This window comes from Globicephala melas, chromosome 6, assembly GCF_963455315.2.
Source record: "Globicephala melas chromosome 6, mGloMel1.2, whole genome shotgun sequence".
Classification (NCBI taxonomy): domain Eukaryota; kingdom Metazoa; phylum Chordata; class Mammalia; order Artiodactyla; family Delphinidae; genus Globicephala; species Globicephala melas.
In genome coordinates, this window is record NC_083319.1 from 10,890,779 (window position 1) to 10,917,335 (window position 26,557).

General features: G+C 52.4%; 4 protein-coding genes across 9 annotated transcripts in view; 2 read left to right on the top strand and 2 right to left on the bottom strand.

Moving 5' to 3' along the window:
- GOLGA1 (golgin A1) overlaps positions 1–4,734 on the top strand; it is a 50,237-nt gene extending 45,503 nt beyond the window's left edge. For all 6 annotated transcript variants that reach the window (XM_030858691.2, XM_060300443.1, XM_060300442.1 and 3 more), the window contains 4 exons: positions 477–536; positions 1,095–1,265; positions 1,791–1,877; positions 2,463–4,734. In XM_030858691.2, the coding sequence (XP_030714551.1) occupies positions 477–536; positions 1,095–1,265; positions 1,791–1,877; positions 2,463–2,543 (399 nt within the window). In that variant the 3' untranslated portion in view covers positions 2,544–4,734. The remainder of the gene's footprint in view (positions 1–476; positions 537–1,094; positions 1,266–1,790; positions 1,878–2,462) is intronic.
- Positions 4,735–5,342: 608 nt separating this feature from the next.
- Positions 5,343–16,522, bottom strand: ARPC5L (actin related protein 2/3 complex subunit 5 like). The gene is made up of 5 exons (XM_060300803.1): positions 16,489–16,522; positions 12,887–13,696; positions 8,705–8,775; positions 7,315–7,491; positions 5,343–6,193 (listed from the first exon to the last, which is right to left on the bottom strand). The coding sequence occupies exons 1-5, from the start codon at positions 16,520–16,522 to the stop codon at positions 6,131–6,133; spliced, it is 1,155 nt and encodes a 384-aa protein (XP_060156786.1). The 3' UTR covers positions 5,343–6,130.
- Positions 16,523–16,870: 348 nt separating this feature from the next.
- RPL35 (ribosomal protein L35) lies at positions 16,871–21,513 on the top strand. Its single transcript, XM_030858696.3, has 4 exons — positions 16,871–16,994; positions 17,467–17,603; positions 18,761–18,842; positions 21,331–21,513. Exons 1-4 carry the CDS (start codon positions 16,992–16,994, stop codon positions 21,478–21,480), a joined length of 372 nt encoding a protein of 123 aa, XP_030714556.1. The 5' UTR covers positions 16,871–16,991; the 3' UTR covers positions 21,481–21,513.
- Positions 21,514–21,811: 298 nt separating this feature from the next.
- Positions 21,812–25,891, bottom strand: WDR38 (WD repeat domain 38). Its single transcript, XM_070045629.1, is given in 11 exon segments — positions 21,812–21,883; positions 21,976–22,023; positions 22,445–22,594; positions 22,728–22,859; positions 23,066–23,105; positions 23,107–23,144; positions 23,492–23,589; positions 23,704–23,825; positions 24,087–24,092; positions 24,828–24,937; positions 25,823–25,891. Coding segments are annotated over 11 exon segments (885 nt in total).
- Between the last annotated feature and the right edge of the window lie 666 nt (positions 25,892–26,557).

Below are 26,557 nucleotides of genomic sequence, written 5' to 3' on the forward strand. Positions count from 1 at the left end.
ACCACGATCTTTAATACTGTTCAAAATAAGTGTTAAAAATTATTATGGTATTTCAGGAGATCAATGGTGATGATGAGAATCATAAATTTTGGCCCAAGTATCCTACTTGGGGATGATAGCACATAAATATCATTCTGAAGGGCAGAATATACTGTGCAGAGGCATTTCTAGCTACACTGCCTGTGGAGGCGAGCGCCAGAAGCAGTCCTAAGGCCCCAGGCCGGGAGGGGTGGGACGGCACTGCGGCAGTGGCGGGGCCAGGAGAGCAGGGCTGTGCACAGCCTCAGCACGTGGGGGAAGGAGGCCGAGGCAGCAGGTGTGGCAGTGCAAGCTCCTCAGGAGATGAAGCAGGGGCTTCTAACAGGTGTATGGGGACCCAAGGGGTTGTCTGTCTGCTCTGTGGTCCTTTGCACTTTAAAGATGGTGAAACGTGCATTTAATGAATGGCCTTTTGTGGGGGTGGGGCTTTGCCTCAGACCATAAAGCAGATGCAGCAGAGGATGCTGGAACTCAAGAAGACTCTGCAGAAGGAGCTGGTGAGTGTCCCCCTTCTCCCCGCTGCCCATGCCCTCCTGCCTCTGTGCTCCTCCTGCCTGATGACACTCCCCCCCAGGGGACTGCAAGAGGTCTCTGGGAAGTCAGGCTGGTGGGACAGTGGCCCTGCCACCTTGAACGTGCTCCTGGAAAGTGGCTCTGTGACCCCCGGCACGAACCCTCTTTCTCTGAGTCTGTGTGTTGTCTGAGAGGTCAGTGAGGTGACGTATGGCCGTGTGTGAATGGCAGAGGCCAGGCCCAGACGTGGGAGAGCGGCGCCTCTGCCCTGGCTGGGGTGCTCACTGCCCCAGGAGACGAGTCCTGATGCGGGTAAAGGAAGTGGCTGAACTTCCCCACATACCTCTCTCCCTCCTCAGCCAGCACCCTGCCTTCTTCAGGTGCTGGTGCTTCCTTCGCAGGTGGGGCCCTTTTCGCCCTACTCTGTGCAGGGTGTGGCAGAGAACTGCAGGTGATCACAGCCAGGGCCAAGTGAATCTCCCCTGTGATTTTCGAACCTGTCTTGAAGGGTTCAATGTAGCATCTTTCCATTGGTTTTTCAGAAAATCAGACCCGATAACGAGCTTTTTGAAGTCCGGGAGAAGCCTGGGCCTGAAATGACAAACATGGCCCCTTCTGTCACGAATAACGCTGACCTGACTGATGCCCGCGAGATCAACTTTGAGTACCTCAAACATGTGGTTTTAAAATTCATGTCCTGTCGCGAATCTGAGGTAAAGGGCTTTTGAGTTGCCCTTTGGGTACTGAGTTCCACCCCAGGGCCTGGTTCATTTGTCCGCGCCCTGCCTGGCTTCCCACCAAATCCATTTCTTTCTTCCTGTCCCCCATTCCGCTTTGACCACCAACGTGAGCACTCAGTCATTTCTCCAGCGGGCACTGACCTGCTGGTTGAGGAGCAAGCAGGGGGCGCCGAGTAGGGAACTGGCTCCTGGGAGGAGATGTGGGTCAGATGCTGAGGCCAGAGTCCAGGGAACTGAATCCGCCCAGCAGTCCTGCCTCCTGCCGAAGAGCAGGTGGCTGTGGTGGTCGTCCTGGTGGTCTCGTCAGTCCCCGAAGTAAAAGGTGGGGGAGGAAAAGAACCAGCAGACCTCAGAATGCCCATCTCCAGCCTCTGCGTGGTCCTTGCTGACCAAGCCTGGAGCGCATAGGAGGAGCAGGACAGGAGATGCTGCCATGTAGCCCCCTGACCGCCTGATAACTGACCGAGGCCCATGGCAGCAAGATTTGCTTTGTTTCAGGCTTTTCATCTTATAAAAGCTGTGTCAGTGTTGCTGAACTTTTCACAAGAGGAGGAGAACATGCTCAGAGAAACCCTGGAGTATAAGGTAGGGTTTCCTGGTCTGCTGTCCGCCTCCCAAAAAATGTAGTCAGTCATCCCAGCCCTGGCGGGTGAGACCATCCCACAGCTGCATCATTAGCTTGGAAGGTGCTTTTGGTTGATGAACTGGACTCAGGTAGTATTTACCGAGGACATGCTTTGTGCCCACAGGTCTCTGCTGTACTTGACTAACAGGGCCTTGTGTTCTTCTCCAGAGCACGTTCATTGGTATCACCTCATCAACAGCCCCAGGTCTGGCCAGCACCCAGACTTTTTTAAAAAATGAAAAATATTCAAAAAGTACCTGCGTAAATGCTGTAATAGAAAACATTTTAAGGAAACGTTACCTAAATTCCACTCCCTTGTTCCTGTCACCTCAGGTTTTTCTCCTGTCTCCCTCCCATCTTTAGAATGGGCCTTGCAGCCCCGCACACTGGTTACCAGAACCATCGTCTTCACTGCTCTGCTCACAGCCAGAGTCCGGGTGTGTGGAGGGTGGGGGTGGTGGCCCACGGCTGGGGAGGGGCTCTTTCAGCTGCTTCGTACCTAGTCCTGATTCTCATCTCAGGAGCCTTTTCTGTTTCAAACCCAGATGTCGTGGTTTGGGTCCAAGCCAGCTCCCAAGGGCAGCATCCGGCCATCCATCTCCAACCCTCGGATACCATGGTCCTAGGCGGCACCACCCAAGGATGAACCTCCAAGGGCTGACACTTTTTCTGTGAAAAGAACACTGACACACCAGTCTGGGTGGGTTTTTAATCACTGTAACTGCAGTATTTTGTACAAGCATCTGAACATTGTTTACAAGACTTAAGGCCCACTCCTGCAGACTGATGAGAACCTCAGGAGGTAGCTGATCCTGTTGTTCTGGTCACCAGAGGGTCCTGGCACTACCCACATTTCCACAGTGCTGCTAAAATCCCAGCTCTGGCCAGCACCCATCTGCCCCTGAATCCTCTTTCAAGGTGAGCACTTAAAGCTGAAGGCCTCAGCATGTGTCAGAGAGGAGGCGGCTGATCTATCGTGTGGTGATGACACTGGACATAGACAGCCCTTCAAAATGGTGCCCAGCAGCCCAGACCCAACTAGTTCTGCCACGAAGAGCCAACTCAGTGAGGCCGGCCTTTAAAAACTCCCTTTCCCTTTCAGTATGTTTGGGTTCAGATGAGTTAGAAGCAGCTTTTTAACCCTTCCTCCCAAGGAAACATTATTTCACGTTGTTTCTCAGACCACCGAGAACTTTAGTTGTGTCCATCTTTAAGGTACTCTGGGGCCAGTGTGGATTAATGAATATGCACCTTTCTGACAGCGTCTCATTTTACTGAAGAAAACTAGCAAATGTATAACAAGATCCTTAGTACCAAATACACTCAATTGCCTTTTTAATGAATGTACTTGTCTTGGATAGGTTGCTGGTAAACCATTTTAAACTATTTTTTATAGCTAAAGTTCCTTGCTATTATAAACATGTCTTCTGTATTATAAAATCCATTTAACTGGTGTTCTTAAAGGAAAATCAGAGCATCAAGAGGAAATTATTTCTAAGATTGGGAGCCCTGTCCCTTTGTAATGTCACTAGCATTCTTTGGCATCTGCTTCCCTCTGAAGCAGTGGTGGTGTTTCATTTGTTTAGCTCTTAATTCTGTGTTGTAACACTGAGCAAATGCTAATCACATTTTCTACTGCTAAGGACAGTCTGCTGTATTCAAAGGAAGCAGCAGCTGTCCCTCTCCCCAGTCTTGACCAAAACATTGGAGGGTGGACTGCCTTGTAAGTGGAGCCACCGTCTCTCCCTGTCTGTCACCCTACCCCCAAATATTTAAGATGACACTACATTCATGTATGGCAACCAGGCAGCCCCTAGCTGGCTGCAGTACTTGATAGCATGCAAATGGCTCTGGAACTGACTGATAAAAACTTGTATTAGTTATCATTATAAAGAAAAGGGAATGTGCTTGCCCTGGATAAGGCACACTATCAAATCTAAAGGGAAACCATATATTGAGTTATAGTTTGATGAAAGTTTTATTGGTTAAATAAAAAACTGAATAACTGGAGCTCCTAAATTTATCATCAGTTATCCAATGATGTAAAGTTATGTTTCTCAACTATATTTAGGGTTAAAATAAAGTATATCTCACAGGGAAACAAGGATTTGCAATTAACATAAGACAGTTCCGTGGACCTAGAAGTACCAAGCAAGGGCAGCATCACCCTCGTCCCCACTTGGGCTCTCTGCCATCCAAGTGACCCATTCTCCGGTTACCTACCTCCTCCTATGGCTCCCCCTGCAGATGTCTCACCTGTGTTTAGAATGCTGTTTTCCATTTATCTGGTGGGCACACAAAACAGGAGTCCCTTCTGTTCCATAATTTTGATGAATAGGAGGTAGCTCTTCCAGCTCTTCCAGGAAAGAATCCCTAAGATTGGGTAGTTCAGGGCTTGCTAGAGGCGACTACCACACAGCCGTGGGAGCCCCGCCCGACTCCCCAGTGGCTTCTCCAGCCCTCGAGCTGGTCTCACCCACCACCCACGTTCGCCGGCCATTTTAGGCATCGTTGGTTGTGGGGCCCCTCACTAAGTCTGTACTTGCACAGGGAGGATTCATTCTGATCAGGCTTTCCTCCTGCATGTTGAATTTCCTTCAGCTTTAAGAAGAGCGGAGTAAATGTTCTAAGTGATTTGATGCACTTTTACTTGTATAAAAAGTTCTGTGATAGAGACAGTATATATAGTCCTTTATATGAGCATTGGATCTTGATCTCACCCTCCATGTGGTACACAGGGAGACTGTATTATCTAAAACTGCTGTAGAAAATTCACTTGTGGTGCAATACACTTTTTGATTAAAGCTCTTCAATCCAGAGGCAGTGGATTTACTTGATATAGTTTGGTGTGTCAGTATTTCTTTAACTTGTTAAATTTAGTACATTGTGTCTCACATTTAAAACTCCAAGGCCAAGTTCAAGGCCTGTAGAACACTAGTCTTCCAGGAAGCACCTCCCCAGATTAGGTTTGGGTGAGTAAACATTACATGTAATTTAATGAAGCCAGCAGCCCAGTCCTACCTCCCAGGAAGGGTGGGGTTCTGCAGAGGAGTTGGGAGGATTGTCACTTTGGTCAACCTCCATCTCCAAGGCCCACATGACTGGGAAGAGCTTCAGGGACATGAATGGGGTCCCTACCTTTAGCAAACTGCAGTTACGTGTGCCAAAAGGGAAAGAAAGAAAAGCATCTCCGCTCTTCAGAGAGGCCCCATTGTTAGTGGTTACAGGGAACAAAATGTTCCTTTTATATCTATAGGCTGATTGCTACCTGTTTCTGGCTCTTAACCCTTTAAAGAAAACAACATCACGGTGTTCCTGCTGAACAGCCGAACCCAGCGTCAGGAGGTGGTGACTGGGCCCGTCTAAGCCCGCTCCCAAAAGACTCCAAGTGCAGTCACACAAACTGAAGACTTTTAAAGCTTAGGTCAATTATTGAATGTTTGGCACTTTATTAAATAAGCTCCAAAACTACACACAAATGAAAGAAGTAAAAACAATAAATAGTTATTCAGCAAAACAGCTCTCTGTAGCAGCCAGCAGCACTGCAGCCCAGGCCTGAGGTACTGCTGTGGCAGGAGGGCTGGAATGCCACGCTCGCTCCCATGGCTCGGCGGGGACACACGTCTACCCCCTCCATTCCAGTTTCCAGAACAGGCGACCTCTCATTCATTACCATCCATTACCCATTTCTTTTATATACATGAAACACACTGCAGAGTATATACTAATAAGCCAAGAGCTTTATTGATGCAGCAGGCACTTTACAATGAACCCAAGAGAGCCCGCCTTCTTTGGGAGGTCGGGATGTCTGTACAGACCCTTGGGGGTTTTCCACTTCAACAAAAACCAAGCTCTCCCTTTTTTACCACACCCCTTGAATCTGCACCTGCCCAAGTCATCCTTCCCCACTTTTACACAGGCAGTGCACACAGGTACACCTGACCAATGCGGGCCAGCCACTCTGGTAGACAGTCACAATGTCAGTTCTGCATTACTTGTGGACAAAGGCATAGACTATCAGATCCTGCAAAGGATTTAGGAAACAGTAAGACGATTTCTCCCTCCACCTTGAAAATAAAATACACTTTAGCGGATGCATGTCCTGAAATAGTTTACTTGGGAGTTCTGAGGAAGATGGTCCATTGTCAATCCCTTCTTCAACAGCCTGTGCATCCAAAATTCTTCTCAAGGTAACATGAGTCTTTTTTTTTTTTTAAACAGTCTTTCTTGCTGTAAGAACTCTTATAATGGAGCCTAGTCCTCCTACTGCTAATGCCTGTAGGGGCAGGAAAAGAAAAGGTGTCAGTTGAGACTTGGTTCGACAAGGGGAGCCTAGCTTGCCAGGGAAGATGGGACCATGCGCTCCTGACCATGTCATAGACCTTCTGAAAAAGGATTCCCACGAGAGCATGGTTAAGAGGTGCCAACAGGGTCCACATTCAAGGGATGGGGCCCTGTCCTGGAACAAAGGGTTCCCAAGAGCTGCTAGCTCTTGAGGCAGGAGAATTGGGCTTGAGAACATTGTTACCAAGCTCACACAGAGACCCCCAGTTTCCCTTTGACAAGCTCATCATGTCCCAGCCTATAGGCACAGCCGTAGGCACTTAAACAAACACTAGCCCATTAGAGCTGAAACATCAACAGGGCTGAGCACCCAGTTGCCTTAAAGGGACCAGAGAGCCTGGCCTCCATACCACTCAGTTCCCCTGAGCCCCACGACCACCTCCACCCACTAAGCCTAGGAGCTCACCTTCTGGCAGAGCACACCCACCAGCAGGACCAAAGGCCACAGCCCAGCCCCAGGCTGCCCAAGCGACCGATCCCTTAGTAAGGGCCACTCCCTTAAAACTCAACAGAGCCTTTCAGGAAGGACACAGGCTTGATGAAAGGCCCTGCTCTTATACTGACCCAAGCAAAGGACAGGCTTTTCATGCTTCAGGTGGATGAAGGCCCTGTTAAAGACACTGCCAAGGTATCTGCCACTGCCCCCTTGGGCCTGGTGAGGCTGAGGCTGGAGCAGGAAGCCCTCAGAGCTAATGGGAGGGCTCAGCCTGAATCTAAGACCCACAACCACCACCTCCACAAGCCCAAAGAAAGGATTACAAAGTCCCAGCCACCAGCAAGCCTGCCTCTACCTTACCACGCCAAGTCACCTGCCCTCATGCCTGCCCGGCACAAACCAGCAGCTAAAGCAACGGCGATTACCAGAGACGGCAGATCCCTACCAGGTGCTTCCCTGGGAGAGGTTAAGTGCTCAGATGTCCCAGGTTGCTTGAGGCATGGCCCCTTATTCTCACATGCCTATCAGACTGTCCTTTGTTTGTGTGGGATGGCCTGGCCTGCTGATTTGAACCCTGGGGTTGGGGTGACTCAGTGGGCTGCCTGATGTTCACATACCTTTTCATGCCACTGGAGTAACACTGCACTGCTATTTTCTGTGGGCTTCTCAAACCCTTTATAAATGTACTTCATGAGCAAGTCAATGCCATTTCTGTCCAGTGACTGCACAGCCTGCTCAATTTCGCTGCTCTTAAAATTTGTAAGCACTTTCAGCACCACGCCCTGGGCCCGTTCCTACAGAGGAAAGAGAAAGGGAGTGAGGCCTAGAGCCATGGCCCAGGCATATCCACATCCTGCACTGCAGGCTCAGAAACACCAAACCAAGTAGTCAGAACTCATTAGAAACACTGCCCAATTTCTAATTCATTTGGAATGCTTAAGTGAAATTCTTTTATTGATTTAAGTTTCAAAGTATCCCGAAGTATTCAAAGCCAGTAATTTATTCCACTTGTTTTGGGGGAAATAAGCGGTTTCCTGGGGAGAAGCACCCCTATTTCTGATGACACCAGCAAGGCCTTAAAACTACAGAATCATGGGCTTCCCTGGTGGCGCAGTGGTTGGGAGTCCGCCTGCCGATGCAGGGGACGCGGGTTCGTGCCCCGGTCCGGGAGGATCCCACATGCCGCGGAGCGGCTGGGCCCGTGAGGCATGGCCGCTGAGCCTGCGCGTCCGGAGCCTGTGATCCGCAACGGGAGAGGTCACAACGGTGAGAGGCCCGCGTACCGCAAAAAAAAAAAAATAAAAAATAAAAACAACTCTACAGGATCATAACTATGGAGATTAAAAAAAACCAGGTCTACTTGGCTGCACCTTCTGTCTGCGCTCACCCTCAATGGAACAAAGGGGCCATTTTCCTCCGTGTTTGACAGGTGCAGCCATTTATATCAAGATGCCATCAAAAAAAAAAAAAAGTGGCATCACAAGATGGCAAAACCCCAGCTCCAAAGAGACCCTTTCCCTGGACCAAATTATAGACAGTCTCAGCGATGAGCTTTTAGACAACGTAACCGATACAGTCTGCACAACCGTATGGTCTCACCTAGTTTTTACGAGGCAGGAAATCATAAAAGCACTGAAAATCCTTACGCAAATAAAGCTTATTCAATAGCTTATAAAAGCATAACCACTGCTAAGTCCCACATGGCAAGCTAATTTATAACTCTGCTCATCAGGAAGGGCTGGGCTGACTTCTCACCCCATGAGGCCTCGGGGAGGAGTGAACGTTTCTTTGGGGAGCGTTTACTATGAACACTGACAGCTTTGGGTGTTAGGAGCGCCAGGAGGCTTCCGTGGAAACACTGCCCGGTGCCAACTCACTTCCTTGGTAGATACTCACCGATGCAGAGATGAAACAGATGCTGTCCAGAGTCCCAGGGAGCTCACACTGGACAACCACAGCCCTGGTCCCAACACCCACCCAGCAGAGCTGCAGTTCAACCCCCTTTACCTTCACAGCTTGATTCTTGGTGTTGACGGGAGAGTTCCGCAAGGCTGCATGAAACGCCCGAAGCATGTCCCCTGTGCATCAGCACCAGTTAAGGATGGCTAGGCTCTAGCATGTTCATGCTTTTATTAACGAACTCATTTCAAAAAGAGCTCAAGAGAGTGGAGTCAAATGGCATCTATCCACATCCACCCGCCTCCCACTGTGGCCTCCCGGTGGGCACAGCCAGTTCAGAGGGTAGCCTACAGGCTCTCCTGAGCCACATGGAGGGTGGGTGGGGCATCTCTGCCAAACCTGCAAACCCCTCCTCTGCCGGCCCCAAAACCTTCCCCTTCAAAGCAAGTTTGGACACGGACTCGCTCCCTCCCGGGAAGGGAGTAGCAAAGCAACCGCCCCCGCAGGGTAACTTGCAGCAAAATCTGACTGAGCTGATGTGCACTTACTTGGCACCCTATCTGCCCTACTGGACCCTCACGACCACCGAGTAAGGTTATCATTTTCATCTTCTCATTCTCAAAAGGGAAGAACAAAGGCACAAATGGAGGTCTCCTAACTCTTAATCCAATGTTTTCTATCAGTTAAACTATTAAAGAAATTAAGATGTGCTAAAACTTTTATCCTCCAAGACCTACCCAAGTCAGTGAGGTCCCAACTGGGGGAAATTTAACAATCTAAAAGAACCTTTTGCCAACAAAATGAATCAATCCTCCCCTCCTTGCTCCCCAAACCTTAGCTGGAGTCCTGACATAATCTTTGCTGAGCTCTGAATAGCCAGTGCTCAAAAGAAAATTACAATCTGGGTTAGGTCCCCAAAGGTGACACCTATTTTAAACTGAATTACATCAGTTGACTTTCATTTCCTCATCTGAAACACTGGCTTCAGCCAAAAAGCTTCAAAAATAGAACAAGAAATGGCTTCCGCCCAATCGGGTCTCTACTCCTGTTCATGCAGCGATACCCACGTGTGAACAGCCAGAACCTCCCAAGCAAAGCCGAGTCCCTGGTCTTCCCTAGTGTGGCCTCCATCTTGACTGAGCTGGGCCCACACACCCAGGGAGCCACCCCTGTGGAGCTCCCTAGCACCCTGCTGGGCTCTGATCCACCTTCCAATCTGAGAGGCAGCCCACTCTCCCACACCCCTGTATCTGTCAGCTTTGGAATTCCTTTTTCCCAGCCTGGTTAGGGCCAGTGTGATATCAGCCACTGATAATTTCTACCTCAGAACTCTTTTCGAATTTGACATCCCAGAGCAATAGGCAGAGTCCCAGAGGCTTCAGAGGAAACGAAGGCTGGCGCTCGCTCTTCACTAACCAGCACGGTTGGGAAACAAAATATTTCAGAAGATGAATGGGTAAGGGTAGGATAACTAGTCCACAGGGGCAAAAAGACTCACTGCTTTAGAGTTAATCTCTCTGCAGCACCCCTCTACCAAACATTCACTATAGGTGTTGATAGGTAGGGGGCCTTCAGCAGCTGGGGAGAACTGGGGAGTAGGGAGGGGCATACCATTTATCAAGCTGGCCTGTCTCAGCTGGTTTTAGGCCCTTCCAGAGAACAGGCTGTGGAGGCCAAGGAACCGTGCCCAGCCCCTGGTCTCCTCTAGATCAGGGTTTCTCAACCACAGCACTACGACTGACATTTTAGACCAGATGACTGATGTGGGGTCTGTCCTGTGCATGCATGGTACAATATTTAGCAGCATCTCTGGCCTCTATGCACTAGATTCCAGTAGCACTCCCTCCCACCCCCCAAGTTGTGACAAACACAGTATCTCCAAACATCGACAAATTTCCTCAAGGGGAGGAGACTGCAAAATCATTCAAAACTACTGCTCTGGACAGATCCCCCTCCAGAGGACCAGAAGGTGCCTCAGCAAGGAAGAAAAGGAGCCAATTCTTTAAAATCCCTACAAGGTCTCAGATCCTGTGCCCAGGTGTTTTCACATGTCATCTCATCACTGCTAACAGCTCTTTGTGACAAGAATCATTATTCTGATTTTAAAGGCAATGAATCTGAGGCTCAGAGAAGGAAAATGATGTGTTCAAGGTCACAAAGCTAAGCTGTCCAGCTGGCCTTCAAACCCAAGGATGCCTGACTCCAAAGCCAAGCTCTTTCTACAATCCCCTGCTGCCACTCCACCCACAGGCCCAAGGTGCATGTCCAGGACACTTACTGTATGTCCAGCACTGTGCTAAAGCCTTCTGGGATGTTGTCCAGTGATGGTCCCATGGAACCTATAAGCCCAGCTTGGTTCTCCTCCTTTTAACACAGGAGGATACTGAGGTTCAGAGAGTGTAAGTGACCTATTCAAAGTCACACAGCTATAGAAGACTGAGTTGGGTCTGTGTGGATGCACAGCCCACGCTCTATTTCATGTGTGTGATCTCCCACCATGACTCGCTTCCCTATACAGTACTAGGACAGGCCCACTCCCTACATCCCCTCACTCCAATCAACCAACCCCTATCCCTACTCCCCTCGCCTCTGTTCTAAGACTCCTAGAAGCCCTTTCTATAGTTTAATAATCTAACATAAATCCAAGACCTGGCACATGGTAGGGACTCAGCAAATATTAGCTCCTTCCTCCTTCCTTCCTGGGCCCCACATTTGCCAGGATTTCAGTTCTCATTTGCTAACCTCCCCTTCCTCAATCCCAAGAGGTACACTCTCCATGGTAACAAGGTTTCTGACACTGTCATTAGTGGAGGAACTACCATCCCCTGATGTGCTAAGCCTAGGTCTCCAAGCAGCCTCAAGGAACCTATCATGTGAGGCGCGTACCAAGAGATGACCTTCAACAAGTCTCTGCAGCACCAAGACCAAGACAGCAGATAACCGGACCTTGCCCTCCCCTTTTGTGGATGGTCTGGGCCACAGGCCTGACGCTGGAGTCCTTTCAGCAATGCCTGCCCATGAGCCAGGTTCTACACCAGACTGCAGAATCAACCTTCCCTCATGGGGGCCCTTCTCATGGCCCCATTTCACCAATGGGGTAAGCAGGGTGACCCTGATGGGGCAGGAAATACACGTTTGAATCACCACCTTTGAAAACACATTTCTGTTCAAACAAAGAAAGTCTGCAGGTTTTTGTTTCAAAGGCACATTGGAGGAACACTGTAGGACTCCTCCCAAGGCAGTCTATGGGCTCGACTTCCCAAGCTGAGTCAACTGATTAAACACCCAGAACCTGATTTATATACAGTACAGCATGAGCCTCCAACCCTGCCCTGGCCAGTGCGGGGGAGGGGTAGGCACTTCCTGTAACACCATTTGAATCAAGAAAAATCCTTCCTGTGAGAATAAGTCAGTTTCCTGTGCTCAAACTGCTAAGGGACCAAGCAGGCTGTGACAGCCAACTCTATTTTTAATCTTGTTTTCTAAATGCTTGTTTTCTGTGACCACAGAACAGTCATTTCCAGTCGTGGGGCTCTACTTTTACATCTCACTTTATGTTGCCTGTTTTTTCTTAGCTCTAAACGACTAGTTTTTTCCACTGCTTCCTGCACAAGAAGCCTATGCGGGGGTGGGGGGGCAAAACTCACTTGTTGAACGTGGCTGAGACCATCGAGGTCCAAAGCCCAATGAATGGTCATAACTAAGAATAGGTGAGGAAGAGTGGCATTAAGCCGCAGGGTCAGAATGATTCTGGGGTGGGAGGTGCGATCTCAAACCTCAGGGCTGGACTAAGGCTGCAGCCTTGGCTCCCCCCATGGGGCCTTTCTTCCCCGCAGCCATCCACCCACCTATTTTCAGGTGGTGCTGCAATTCGGCCCGAGAGGACTGTGCCTGGGAGCCGCCCTGGCCGCTCAATTACTCAGCGGTGGCTCACCTCGGCGCCTCCCGCCGATCATGCCCGAGTATAGCCCCGTTTCCCGCATGGGAGGGATGGAGTGATCGGGCGCCCAAGGAAGGGCCAGCCTGAGGGCGTGGGGAGGCAAGGGGGAAGAAAGGGGAGAGGTCTCGTGCAAGAGTGAGGGGCCTACGAGCCGGAGGCCCCTCCGGCACGCTCCTGGGGCCGCCGAGCAGGCCGGCCCACCAGGATCCGGGGGCCGCGTGGGGCCGCGCTTTTGAGGGAGGCTCCGAGGGCTCGGGCCGGGGACAAGGAGAGTGGGGAGGCCGGGTCAGAGGGAAGTGGGGATGCGTGGCCCGAGGAGAGCCAGGTCGGAAGGGAGTCGGGAGACTGACCTGAGAGGTCCGGGGCTGAGAGGAGTGGGGAGGTCGGCCTGAAGGGCCGGAGCCGGGGATGAGGGAAGTGGGAAGGCCGGGCCAAAGGGGAGTCCGGGCCGCCGCGCGGGAGAAGGATATTGCCGCAGGAGCCCGTCCACCTCGCTAGGATCCGGGCCTGGCTCGGCCGCCGCCGCCGCCGCCTCCTCCTGTTCGTCCACGAATTTGTTCTCGTCAAATTCGTCGATGTCCACCCGACGGAAGCGCGAGGACAGCGTGTTCCGGGCCATGGCGGGGGCTCGGCGCCCGCTCGTGCAGCTACGCTCCGGGGAAGACCTCCACTCCACTCCGCTCGGAACCGGCTCCGGCTCGGGGGCGGGAAGCTGCCACCCGGCACCTCCTCCACCTCCTCCGCGCGAAGCCGCCGCCGCCCGCCCACTTCCGGCCCACGCCGGAACCGGATGTGCAGGTGGGAGGGAGGGGTGGGGCGCGTCGGGAAGCGCCGGGAAAGAGGCCTGTGGAGCTCCGAGGGTCTCCTGGCTTCATGGAGGTAAAGTCTTCCCGTCTGAGGAGCAGGCGCCCAATCCCGCGCAGGCCCAGCACGTGGACGCCATAACTGCGCACTTCGGCTTCGCTCCTGCACCCGAGGGGGCCGGGGCGGGCACACTCGCCGACTTCGGGTGTCATCTCTGCCCAGACTGAGGGGGCACGGGGCCCCCAGGATAAGGCGCCCGGCTCGGCCTGTCGAGTGCCGGGCAGGCTTCTTAGAGAAGAAACCTTCGAGCTGAGGCCTGAGGGATGAGTAGTAATTCTTATGCCCCGGGGAGTGACCTGGGGTGGGAGAACCTCAGTCTCGGATTTTAGGAGCTTTGGACGCCACCCCACTGAGCTCAGTGGAGGTTGCGTCTGCCTTATTGTTGTAGTGACCGTATTGCTAATGGGCTGGGAGACTTTAAAGACGTTTAAGTGTATCCAGGGTGCTGACAAGACATTTGGGTTTGAGCGGGCGGCGGCCCCGCGTCTGTAGCAGTCACCTTGACCGGGTGTGTAGGGGGCGGGGATAGGGGGATGACCCTGTGGCCACCATCCTGGCAGGAAGGGCAAGGTCCTCGGGGGCTGAGATATCTTGCCTGGCTGGAGAGGAATATCCTGGTAGGAAGCGAACCCCCAGAGTCTGAGATGGGGAGAGAGAGGGCAGAGTCAAGGACAACATTGTAGTGCCAAGATTAGGTGCCTGGGTTGTTGCTTGAGGGGTTCTATCAATGAGACTTAGCCTGAGACTACACTGGGTCTTTGTTTTCATATAATAGTTTTCCTTTTAATAAAGACCAGTAGAAGTTAATGAGATGTGACTCGTTTTCATTGCTTCGAATACTTCCCATTGAACTGTGTCTACAGATCAAAAAATATTGTCAGACTAGGATGCTACCTAATTTTGGGTGCTAAAGATAGACTCCTACAGTGGGAAGCAGGTGCTAAATAAAAGTATCAGGTGGCTTCCCTGGTGGCACAGTGGTTGAGAGTCCGCCTGCCGATGCAGGGGACACGGGTTCGTGCCCCGGTCTGGGAAGATCCCACATGCCGCGGAGCGGCTGGGCCCGTGAGCCATGGCCGCTGAGCCTGCGCGTCCGGAGCCTGTGCTCTGCGACGGGAGAGGCCACAACGGTGAGAGGCCCGCGTACCGCAAAAAAAAAAAAAGTATCGGGTCCTGGAAGACCTGCCTATCAGCTCCATACCTTGGAAGAAATCTGTGTGACCTAGGGAGGCCACAAGACAACAGAAATTCATATCCCCAGAACATCCTGATCAGAAGGAATTTTAAACCAAAATGCCCGTTTTACAAGTAAGGAAATAGCCCCCAAATAAACTGGTGAATGAAATAATGTCACTGTTTATGACCGTGGATCTCCATTCCAGTCAAGGGGGCAGAATTAAAAATTCACACTATGTCAGGGATGACTGTATTCTGAGGAGAAGAAAAAAACAACATGCAGTTTCTGAGAGTAACTCAGATAAAGTGGTCAAGAGAAGTGTCCCCGAGGAGGTGACGCTGATCAAGGACCTGCAGGAAGTGAAGGAGGGAGCCGAGCAAAGGCTCAAAGACAGGGCAGGCTTGGTGTATTCCAGAAACAGCAGGGCCATACTGGAGCAGAAGAGTGAGAAGAAATGAGATGGAAGGGAGGTGGGGGGGAGGGGCGGGTGCTGTAGAGCTTTGTAGGCTGAGGAAAGGATGTGGTCTTAACTCAGGACAGCCCTGGAAATTCTGGGCAGAGCAGTGACATGATCTGACTTGAAAAGGGTCCCTCAAATGTGTATTGAGAACACATGGGAGCCTGAGCCAAAGTAGGTGATTTAAGAAGTGACATCAATGGTCCAGGTGACAGGCAATGGCAGCTCAGGCCAGGCAGGTGCCAGTAACAGTGGTGGGAAGAGGTTGGGTATTTTGAAGAAAGAGGCTGCAGAATTTGGGAGTGGGTTGGATGTGGCATGTAAGAGAAACAGGGTAGTCATAGGTGACTTCAAGTTCAGAAAAGATGTACACAATCATTACCTTTAACAGAACTATAAGCATTTGGAAAATATGATAGTCAAGTCCCTGTGCACCATTCAACTTCCATTTAAGACTAATCCATGCCCAGAATGTCCTCTGCTCTCTCTTCTCCACCTCCCTCCACTTCCTGGAAGCATGCCTCCCCGTGATCTTGGGCAAAGCTGATTAATTCAGTTCATCCAACAAGCATCCATATGCTGGGCCTGGAGATGAGAAAAACCAAACCAGGTGTCAGCCATGGTTCTGACCCCTGGAGAACTTCCAGGCTGGCTGTGGAGATAGATACGTAAATTTATTTTAATTCAGTATGTTTGGGGCTAAAGAGAGGATTGCCCAGAAAGCTCTGCACACAAGGGCCGTCTGTGTCCCAATTTAGTCCAAGGCTACTATCCATTAATGGAAACCCATAAGGGGATGGGAGAAGGCTTCCTGGAGGAGACACGTGACAGCAGCAAGGGGCCAACCTGGCTTTAACTAGAGCTCTAACGTGTGGATGTGCCTTTGTTAAGGGCAATGGAGTGACACTAGAGCACAGATTCATGCTTGCTGGTTGGGGCAACAATGCAACCGTCCAGTCAGAAAGCCTGAGCACTTTCCCTTGTGAAATCCGCCTTTTAACTTTCAGGCCACCTCAAGTGTTCATTCAACTGGGAATATTGATGGTGATGATATTTTGAGCGCTTGTTATGCATCAGGTGTTTCGTTTTGTTGGCCGTGCCCCACGGCATGTGGGATCTTAGTTCCCCAACCAGGGATGGAACCTCTGCCTCCTACATTGGAACTTCAGTCTTAACCACTGGACCGCCAGGGAAGTCCTGCATCAGGTCTTGTGCTAAGAGTTTTACATGTTATCTTCCTGATCCTTATAAATACCCCATATCACAGGTGAGGAAACTAAGACTCAGGGAGGGGAAGGGAGAGTCAGCTAGCACCAGGCAACAGGATAAGAATTTGAAACCGGGTCAGGTTCACTGAGAAAAGGCCGTGAATGTTTCCCCTAACGCATGCTGTCTCCACTAGAATTTTTTGGCAGTTGGATTATAGTTGTCTGACACCGCCCTTCCCCGCCCACCTTGGACTTTAAATTCCTCCAAGGCAGAGGCCATGTTAATTCATCTTTGAAAACCCTCAACCTTCATACTCTGTACCCCCGGAACACCGGCGCCCAGCACGGAGTAGCACAGACTGGGCGACCTGCAAATGTTTACCAAATGAATGAATGAATGAATAAATGAATGGATGAATCCGAGTCTTTACTAGTCCAGTAAATTGCCGCCACCTCAGGCCTCGACTTCCCCACAGCGCTGCTCTGGGCAATACGCCGAACCCAAGTATTCTCCAGAGCGCGGGAAGAAGACGCGGTCCCTGCTGGGCGGGTCTCCGGCTCCTCGGGGCGGGGCTCGGCGGGCCGGACCACAGCTTTCCTCGCGCGGGGGTGAGGCGGAAGGGGCGGAGCCAGGGCTCCCTCGCCAGCGTTATTGACCACGCCCGCCGCCACCCGGCTGTAGTTGTGGAGGTCAGCCCCGCCTCTTCCTCTTTCCCTCCGAGAAGGCGGCGGAGGCCGGCTGTACAGTCATGGTGGGTGTAGGACAATCGGGCACCATCCGCGCGCTGTGGGGTTCAGGGACTGGGGTGGGGGTCGCGTGGCGAATCCTGAGAGCCCATCTACCAACCCGGCCTGTGGGAGGCCCTGCGTAATGGCCTAGCGCCGCCCCAGCCGGCCCCTCGCTTTCTCCCCACGTAGGCCTAGACCAGGAGAGGTACGCGCGCTCTGCCGGGGCCTCCGTCTTTCCCCCTGCGGAATGGGGGTAGTGGCCCAGCCTCGCAGCAGGCCTGGGCGAGGGCGCGCCTGCTGCGGCCTGGGTTGCCCTGCCCAAGGCACGGTAGTGCTGGGCCTCCAGCGCGCTCCTGGCCCAGGGCGAGGCGCGCGCCCTCCAGGGGCTGATTACGACGCAGGTGGAGGGGACGATGGCCGGTGGAAGCCTCGGTAAGTGGCCGAGGGGGAGACGGCCCCGCTGGGTGTTTGACCCAGACCCTTTCTTTCGCTCAGGCCAAGATTAAGGCTCGAGACCTTCGCGGCAAGAAGAAGGAGGAGCTGCTGAAACAGCTGGAGGACCTGAAAGTGGAGCTGTCCCAGCTACGCGTGGCTAAAGTAACAGGCGGCGCGGCTTCCAAACTCTCCAAGATGTAAGTGACGGGAGGCCAGACTACGGCCCTCTGGGCGTGGGGTGACATATGCGTCGGGAACATTTGTGGATTTTCGAAGTTGGCTTAAGGAGGTGTCCATTTAAGTGCCCATTCCATGCATCCGTGGGTCGGAATGTCGTGCCCTTCCTAGCCAGCCTCTCTAGGCTCCCCTTGCTCATGCCCAGGTGCGTGGTGACCTGCCTTTGACCTGTGGTCCTTTGCCTGGAGTAACCTCCTTCAACTTCTCTGGCTGGAGAAAGAACTGGGTGTCCCTGAAGACTCATTTTAATGGTACCTTCGAACGTCTCATTGATCCCTTTCTCCTACTTCCCACCAGCATTTGGATTTTTTTCCGCATCCCCCTTCACTTGGTTGAGGGACCCCTTGCACCCCTTACTTGAGTTGTAGTGTAACTTACTGATGTATGTGGAGCAAGAGTCAAGATTTGTGAAAGGAGCATGGATTTGGAGTTAGTCAACCTGGGCATAAATTCCACTTCTGCCACATCCTACTTGGTGGGTAGATTGGCTCACCACCCAGGTTTTTCTTTCCTCTTTTATAAAATGGGCACCCAGTAATATTCCTGTGGTGGTGCATGCTGAATCCTCAAGACTGTGTTTACCAGTCATTTACTAAGCAGCACTCATATTCAACATGACGGCAAATTCACTTAACCCCAGCCTGTTCCTGTCTTCAGCCTTGTCCCCTCCCCAGTGGCCCCTCCTGTGACTCCCTAATCAGCTTGCGGCATGATTCCCTCCAGTCAGCTCATTCAGATTGGCATTGGTTAGGTCGTTTAGCTGATTGGCATTGGTTAGGTCGTCTTCATAGTCCTCAGGATATATGGCCTGGGATGGGAGATCTTTCCTGATCTGCCCTTCACCTCTCATTAAGCCTCCTCAGTGAATACTTCACAACTCTTCTAAAGCACTGGATGTGCCAGCCGTTCCATGTCCCCAGTCCTTGGATACTCATCCATTGTCTCTCTTCCCTCCAGAACACCTTCCTCCTGGGCTGGGTTAGGTACCTCCTGGGTGAATGTGGGTGAGCTGATGGGGAATGCCCCTGCCCTATGACATCTGGGTCAGGCCCTGAAATAGATACCTTGGGGAGTGCTGTGTGTCTTCCCCATTTTGATCGATGTCTCTGTTTTGTAGCCGTGTTGTTCGCAAATCCATCGCCCGTGTACTCACCGTCATTAACCAGACTCAGAAAGAGAACCTCAGGAAATTCTATAAGGTTAGTGGCTAAGGGACAGTGGTGCTTGGCTAGAGGAGCAGTATGGCAAGCTTCTGCTGGGGTGCTTGGGACTGGGCTTTCTAGAGACTTCTCAGCTTGTGGATGTGTTCGCCTTCTTACTAGCATGTGGCATGCAGACTGCATTTCCTTGGGGCTGCAGTTGTCAAGAAATCAAAGATGTGGGAGTCTGGCTGGAGATGGGTTTTGAATAAAACCTTACGAGCTGAGTTTGGGCAGTCTTGTTTAAATGTTTTAATGGTCTTGCTAGCACTGTCAGTCACTGCCAAGCATCTGGTATCCTCATTTTTCAAATGATGACCTCAACGCTTAGAGAGGTTAAGTTGCCCAGCGCCACCTACAGTAAATGGATTGGGCCTAGGTTCCAAACCATGTCTTGGTAAGGGTGGATTGAGTGCTTCCTGGAGATTTTCCACAGGTGCCTGCCCCTCACTCAGCCTAGAATTTTTATAATCATTTTTTGCTTGTGCCTAAAACTAGTGTTGTCAGGGTTCAAGCTATGAAGTGGAACCAGTAGGAGATTTTATATACTGTGTATGCACACATTTGGTTTATTACAAGGAAATGGCTTGTTTGATGGTGGGGTACACACTTGTTGGGAAGAGAGGATCTGTGAGCAAGCTGGAGCTCAAGGTTTGGTTGAAGCTGCTGCCCTCAGGTGGATTTCTTGGGGGAAGCCACAGTCCTGCCTTTAAGGCCTTTCAACTGTGATCAGGCCCACCCAGGTTACTCTGGATAATCTCTTAATTAAAGCTGACTGATAGGGGCTTTGATAGCATCTGCAGAATGGCTTCATATCAATACCCAAATCAGTGTTTGAATGACTGGAGGGTTTGACACATCAAAAAAGTCATCACGGTGTGCCGGGGCTGGCTGCCCAGGGGACAGCAGCATGTGGGGGGAGGGTTGCTGCCACCCCCGGACGTGTGTGCATTGTTTGGGGGAACGTATTCTGAGAATTGGGTCTGGAGCTTTCATCAGCCTCTGAGGGGACCATGTAGAGTTGTGGCCTGGAAAAATTGCCTTCATGACCATCCAGTGAGTACACTCCCCCAAACAGCCAGGCAGGACTCCTGGAGATAGAGGTAAGGTCTCTATGAGAGACGTTGATCTTCGATACAGTAACCTCTGGCCATGCGTGCCTATTAAGTGCTTATGTGGCCACAGTGACTGAAGGATGTAAACAGTGTGTGGCTAGTGGCCACTCTTGGACAGCAGAGCTCTAAGGTGCTTGGTAAATTGGAAACAGATGAAGCCCTGACCTGTACCAACTGATATGAGGGATGTGGGTGGACAGACATTCATGCTTCCAGGTCCCCCCACAGAGCTTGCCCTCATCTCCTGCTTAGCTTTTTCCCTGCAGTTCTCTGCACTGAGGCTGTTCATGACCTGAACCCCGCTTAGCTCACATACGCCTGCCATGTGCCTACCCCTCCAGGCTGTTGGCAGCTCCCAGCCTGAGCTGTCACTATTCAGGGCTTTTGTGCCCACTCTGGTTTCTCTTGCAGTTGACGTGCCCGTTGCTTTCAAGGCTGTTGTCAGTCATTTAGGTGAAACCTTCCTTAATCTCTTTCCTCCTCCACACTGATGCACCACTTGTTTTCCATTTTCCACTGTGCTGGGAGCTCCTTGAGCAGGGAGCAGGTCTCATTTGTAGCTAAACCAGCACCCAGCACAGGGCCTCAAAATGAAGAGGCCCCAGGGGACCTTTGCAGAACAAAGGGGACCATGAGAGCTGCCTTAGCCTAGACTCCTCACTGAGGAGGAAGTGGCTCGGGAACGAGTGGGAGCAGAGATGGAGAGACAATGCCCTGAGAAAGGTCTAGGAACAGGAGCCAAGTCAGGAAGAGGGGCTTGGCCCCTCATAGCAGGATGGTCTCGGCCGAGCCAGGTCTTCCCTCTGAGATGCATGTGTTCGGTGGGAATGTCACCACAGGTACCTGGCAGGTCCTTCAGATAAATTGAGCACCAGCTTAAGCTGCACATCTCACCCTCCCGTACACACACACATAATTTAAGCGAAGATAACAGGAAATGCCCCCAGGACTCGGTGGGTACCAGACTTCCCTTGCTGGGTTGGGGTGTGACGTTGACTCCACAGCTGGCAATCTGGTGGAAAGAGCACCAAGTAGGGAGTGGGTTGACTTGGGTGTGCACCCCAAGTTCCACTCCAGCTTCACTGAGATTTGGGCAAAATTACTTCCTAGCCCAACAAATCAATATACTTAAGGAAAATGAGGACAGTCCTTCCCAGCCTTGAACTTGGGGGAATTAAAGAGCTAGGAAGCAAAGTATGGCCTGGCAACACTTCAGTCTCCAGTCCCCTCCTGGGCTGGGTGTCATACAGCTCCTCACGCTTGCATCTCCCCAGGCACATCCCAGCATCTCAGTTCCGACTCTGTGGCTTCCTTAGCTACCGCAATAGCTCCCAAACCCTGGTCCTCATGTTCCCCCACTCCCCCTCACCCAGGGCAAGAAGTACAAGCCCCTGGATCTGCGGCCCAAGAAAACGCGTGCCATGCGCCGCCGGCTCAACAAACACGAAGAGAACCTGAAGACCAAGAAGCAGCAGCGGAAGGAGCGGCTGTACCCACTCCGGAAGTACGCGGTCAAGGCCTGAGCATCCAGGTGTCAATAAAACAAACAAACTGGCTGGTGTTGCTTTGTGTTTATAGGGGTTTCTACTAAGTGCCGGAGAGAAGGGCTGGTGTGGCCCTGGTTATGGTTACCGGGTGTCTGATGGATCCCAGCAGGCTGGCCTGCTGCTGTTGGCCCTGGTGGGGGGCCATGGCAGCCCTGGCCACAGGGGCCTGTTGGGCACTCTCTTATGGTTAGTTTGGTCCTGTGCCCCCTGGGCAGGGAGAAGCAGGGATGGAAGGTCTTCAGAGCCATAGGTAGTGATGTTCTGTTTGAGCAGCTCTGGGTGATTTGCAGTGAACTTGGAATTTTGCCTAAGCAGCTCCAGACACTAAGAGTTTCCTATCTGGGGTAAAGGCACAGGCGTGGGCCACATCCAGGACTCCCTGCCAAAAGCATGGTATGGGGCTCTGTGGGTGCGGGCCTCCCCTAGCAGGCCTTCCTCTGCACCCTTGTTTGCTGTAGCCACAGACCTTACCTTCAGGGTCTCAATGCTCTTTCCTGTATTGTAGTCCCAGACTTTGACCTCGAAATCAAAACAAGCTGGGGGGTAGGGAAGTCTCATAGGCAAGTCTGGCATCTTTGACAAAATCACACTGGGGTGAGTCTTAGCCAACATGTTAACTTCTTGATCTGGGTTTTGTTGTCTGTGAGGTGTGTTTAACAAGGGCTGCGTAATAGCTGATGGAGAAATTCAGTGCAATACTTTCCTTTCCCCTGAAGCTGAGTCATAGAAATGTCGGTGCCACTAACATTTGGGCCAGTGCAGACCTTAATGCCAGGCATTCGGTAAGGAAGTAGTTGGGACCTGGGTCCTGCCCTTGGTAGCCTCCTATTTAGGGCAGATAGGGATGTGGACATTTCTGGACATGGGGTGCTGAGGGCTCCGGTAGGGAGGATGTGGTGTAGGAGTTCACAGGAAGGAAGGCCTGATGGGGTGGGGTTACCATGTGGGAGTAGCCAGTGCTGGCCACCTGCAGCCCATCAGGGGAGAAAGCTCTGCTCTTCACCCAGGTGATGTGGCCCTTAAGCTGGACAGGCAGGCTTCCGGTTGAGGGCTTCCAGATGTGGATAGTCTTGTCCCAGGAGCCGGACACCTGGAAAGCAGACAGCTCTAAGCATAGAGGTTTGGGGCCTGCATACTCTGCCCCCAAAATGGCCTCAAAGAGTGACCCTCAAAGAGTTGTAGTCAGCAAGGGGCCACCCTGGAACCTAGGCAACCCAGCCCACCAATAGGCCAGATGCTGAGTGGCACAGGCAGCTGACGTTGCCACTGTGGCCCTCCAGCTCCTGGTGGAAGATCACTGGAGTCCCTGCCCGAAGGTCCCACATGCAGATGGTGGAATTCCAAGAGCCCGTGGCCTGCAGACAGCCGCCATAACATGGTGCCTCCCGATTCCTCGACTGGCTAGGCTCACAGAAAGCAGGCACCATCTCACCAAGCCCTGCTGAATCCCCATCTTACAGAGGAGGGGACAGGCTCAGAAGAGCTAAGTCACTGTCAAGGTGTAGAATTCTAACCACTTGTTAGGCCACTGAGGTGGGGCCCAGGCAGAGGTGTGGCTCACCAAGCAGTCTGAGCTGGGTGCGAAGTCACTGCTTGGGACAGTCTCGGTGTCCCACCAAGTGGCGCAGCACCTGGCCTGACTGGAAGAAAGCGCAGAGGCTGCGTGCCAGGTTCTCTGCCTCAAGTGAGTCAGACCCAGGCCCTCCTTGTGGGGCTGCCTGGGTAGTGTGATGCAGCATAGGGGTTAGGGGAGGCTTCCCGGGCCTTGGCAAGAGAGGAGGGCAGTACAGGCAGGGGGAATCTCATGGCAGAGGTCTTGAGGCATGAGGGTAGGGAGAGGGGAACTGGGGAGGTAGCTGCAGCCAGATGCAAGGGAATGGGATGCCAGGGGTGGGGAAGACGAACAACCTTTCCCAGTTGGAAAGTGGCCACTGTGGACGGTGTGCATCCCTGGATCCCAGGCCTCACTGGCTGCCCCTCCACCTACCTGCACCTCCCAGAGCATCACCCTCTTGTCCCAGCCGCCTGATGCCAGTTGCTCTGAGTCAGGGCTGAAGCTGATGGTCTCCACACTTCGCTGGTGACCTGCAGGCACCGGCCAGGGGGCGAGGCAGGGGCGAGGTGGCACAGGACACAGCAGGGTCCGAAAGGGAAACCAGGCCTGGCTGCTTGGCTCCCAGTCCCACCCAGCCCACTCACCCTGTAGGACCTGCAGACACTTGGCTTCTGCTACATCCCACAGGCGGATGGTGCAGTCACAGGAGGTGCTGGCAAAGAGGCAGCCATCGGGGGAGAAGCGGCAGAACCTCACGGGGGCCTGGGTGGGCGGCCATGGTCAAGGAACGGGGCACTGCACTCCACCTCTGGCCCTTGCAGTCCAACCCCTGTTAATTTCTTCAGTCTCGTTGCCTACCGCCCCTCTCCTCACTTCTAACCCTCACCCTCCAGCCACCTGGAAAATTCCTGGGCTTCCATGCCTTGGTCTGGAATGCCCAACTCAGTTTGCCTATTTGGAAGATCAATACCCAAATCAAATGGCAGACACCTCCCAGAAACTCCTTGACAGCCCAGCGTAGCTTCATTACCCTCTTAGAGCTCCCCAGCCCCTGGACTTTCCCTATTACAACATGAATCAATCTGCCCTATAATTACCAGATTTGTTTTTTCTTGTCTTAATAATCATGTTACGTCTACTGAGTTCTTACTGGGTGCCAGGTACTTTGCTTGCATTATCTCATCCTATAGGGTAGCAACTATTATCCCCATTCTGAAGAGGAAATAGGTGCAGAGAAGGTGACATGACTTGAGTTCAATCACAGTCAAAAAAGTGGGTAAACATAGATGGACATTATGCTAAGTGAAATCAGTTACCAAAAGAAATAGTGTGTGATTCCACTTATACCAGGTATTGTACTTAGTCAAAATGGAGGCAGAAGGCAGGACAGTGATTGTCACGGGCTGGGAAAAGGGAGGAGTGGGGAGTTTAATGGGTATAGAGTTTCAGTTTTGCAAGATACGAAGAGACTTCTGGAAGCTAGATGCACAACAGTGTGAATGTACTGAACTGTACACTTTAAAATGGTTAATAGGGTATTATGCAGATTTTTAAAGTTTTTTTTTTTTTTAAGTGGTAGGATTTGAGTCCAGGTCTGTTAGAGTCAGAGACTCAGGACCCCAGGGACCAGGTCCTGTCTCCTTGCCCTGCCTGGGCTGTCTTGCATGGATGCTCAGCTCAGATGTCAGAGGTCATTGTGGTAGGCTCTGTAGAAAGCCACAACAGGGCCATAGGCCTCAGTCTCCCCATCTGGAGTGAAGAGCCCCACCTGTGTCTCCACAGCAGCCGCCCACTCTGGGTCTCCCATCCATATACACAGCCATCCTCGGAGGCTGTGAGCAGCTTCTGGCCATCGGGAGAGAAGGCAGAAGAGTTGACCTGCAAGGAGAGCACAAAAGTCCTATCCTGGGGCAAGAAACACCTTTCTGCTCATCCCTAACCCCAGACTCCTGGGCCAGCCATAAATACTGCCCCAGGAGCCTGGGGTTGGAGCTTGGACTTCAGGCCTCTCTCAACAACCAGAACTCAGGAACCACCCTGCAGGGAAGCCGAGAGCTTGGAGCCCTCTCTGTTGTCCTGTAAGACCAGAGCCTGGGGCTTCCTCCCCTGGTGGCACAGTGGTTAAGAATCCGCCTGCCAATGCGGGGCACATGGGTTTGAACCCTGGTCTGGGAAGATCCCACATGCCACGGAGCAACTAAGACCGTGCGCCACAACTACTGAGCCTGCGCTCTAGAGCCCGTGAGCCATAGCTACTGAGCCCGCGTTCCACAGCTACTGAAGCCTGCATGCCTAGAGCCTGTGCTCCGCAACAAGAGAAGCCACCACAATGAGAAACCTGCACATCGCAACAAAGAGTAGCACCCGCTGGACGCAACTAAAGAAAACCCGTGCGCAACAGCGAAGACTGAACACAGCCAAAAATTAAAAAAAAAAAAAAAAAAGACCAGAACCTGAAGCTCAGAGCGAGCCCTCACTGAAGCCAGAGGCTGGAGCCTTCTGTAGAAGCCAAGAGCCCATTCTAGAGCTGAAGCCCAGAACTATTAAAATCTACTCTAAGCCCCGAGTTCCCTCTTAAGCCAGAGTCCAAAGAGCATTGGAATCAGCCAGGAGTTTGAGCCCCCTGTGGAACCAGTGCTTAGAATTCTAGAGCCCATGCCGCAACTGGAGCACAGAGAACACTCGGGCTCCCACTACACAGAACCAGAAACCACTCTAAAGCCAAGAAGCCTAAGATCTGGGCAGAGATCTACAGGGCCTCACCTCCCCGCGGTGCTGGCCGAAGAATTTCACTCTCTCCACGGCCAGCGTCCCTGGGGCCCTGCTGTTCATGGGGCCGTGGCCGCCCGCCCCGGCGGCCTGCCGGCCCTACTTAGGACAACGTGGAGGGGAGGGGGGAAACTGTGTATAAGCGGTCTCCATGGCAATCGGGGCGGGGCTCCCAGCCGCTGTGGGGTCTCTGGGAAACCATGAGTGGAGAGAGCCTGGGAGAGACTGTTGTCAGCCCGGGTGAGGTGGGGCAGCAGCACGCTGGACCGCGGATGGCTCCAAGAAGGGACTTACCTGCCAGTCGACGGCTGCCAGTCGGACCTTGGGCAGCTCTAGCCGCGGGGCGGAGTGTGGCGCACGGTGGCCGCTAGAGGGCACGCCAGCCCCACACAACCGCGCCTGCCTCTGCAGCTGCACCGAACTGGTGCACAGTTTGAGACAATCGATTGTTTCCCCATCTGCACAAAGGGGAGGCTCATCCTTGCCCCCCAGGGTTCCAGGCATGACACAAGGTAGGTGCCCATGAGGGCCCAGTCGGGATCCAAGACCCCTTTCCTCCAGGAGTGGACAGTACTGAGGCTGAAGATCTCCCATGGAGAGGGCTGGAAACGATATTCATATCAGCCCTCCAGGATGTGGAGAGCCAGAGGCAGTATGCAAAGCACAGGACATTAAAAAGTGAGGTCACTGTTAACATTCCTGGCAGCACAGAGTGTGCCATTGGAGCAC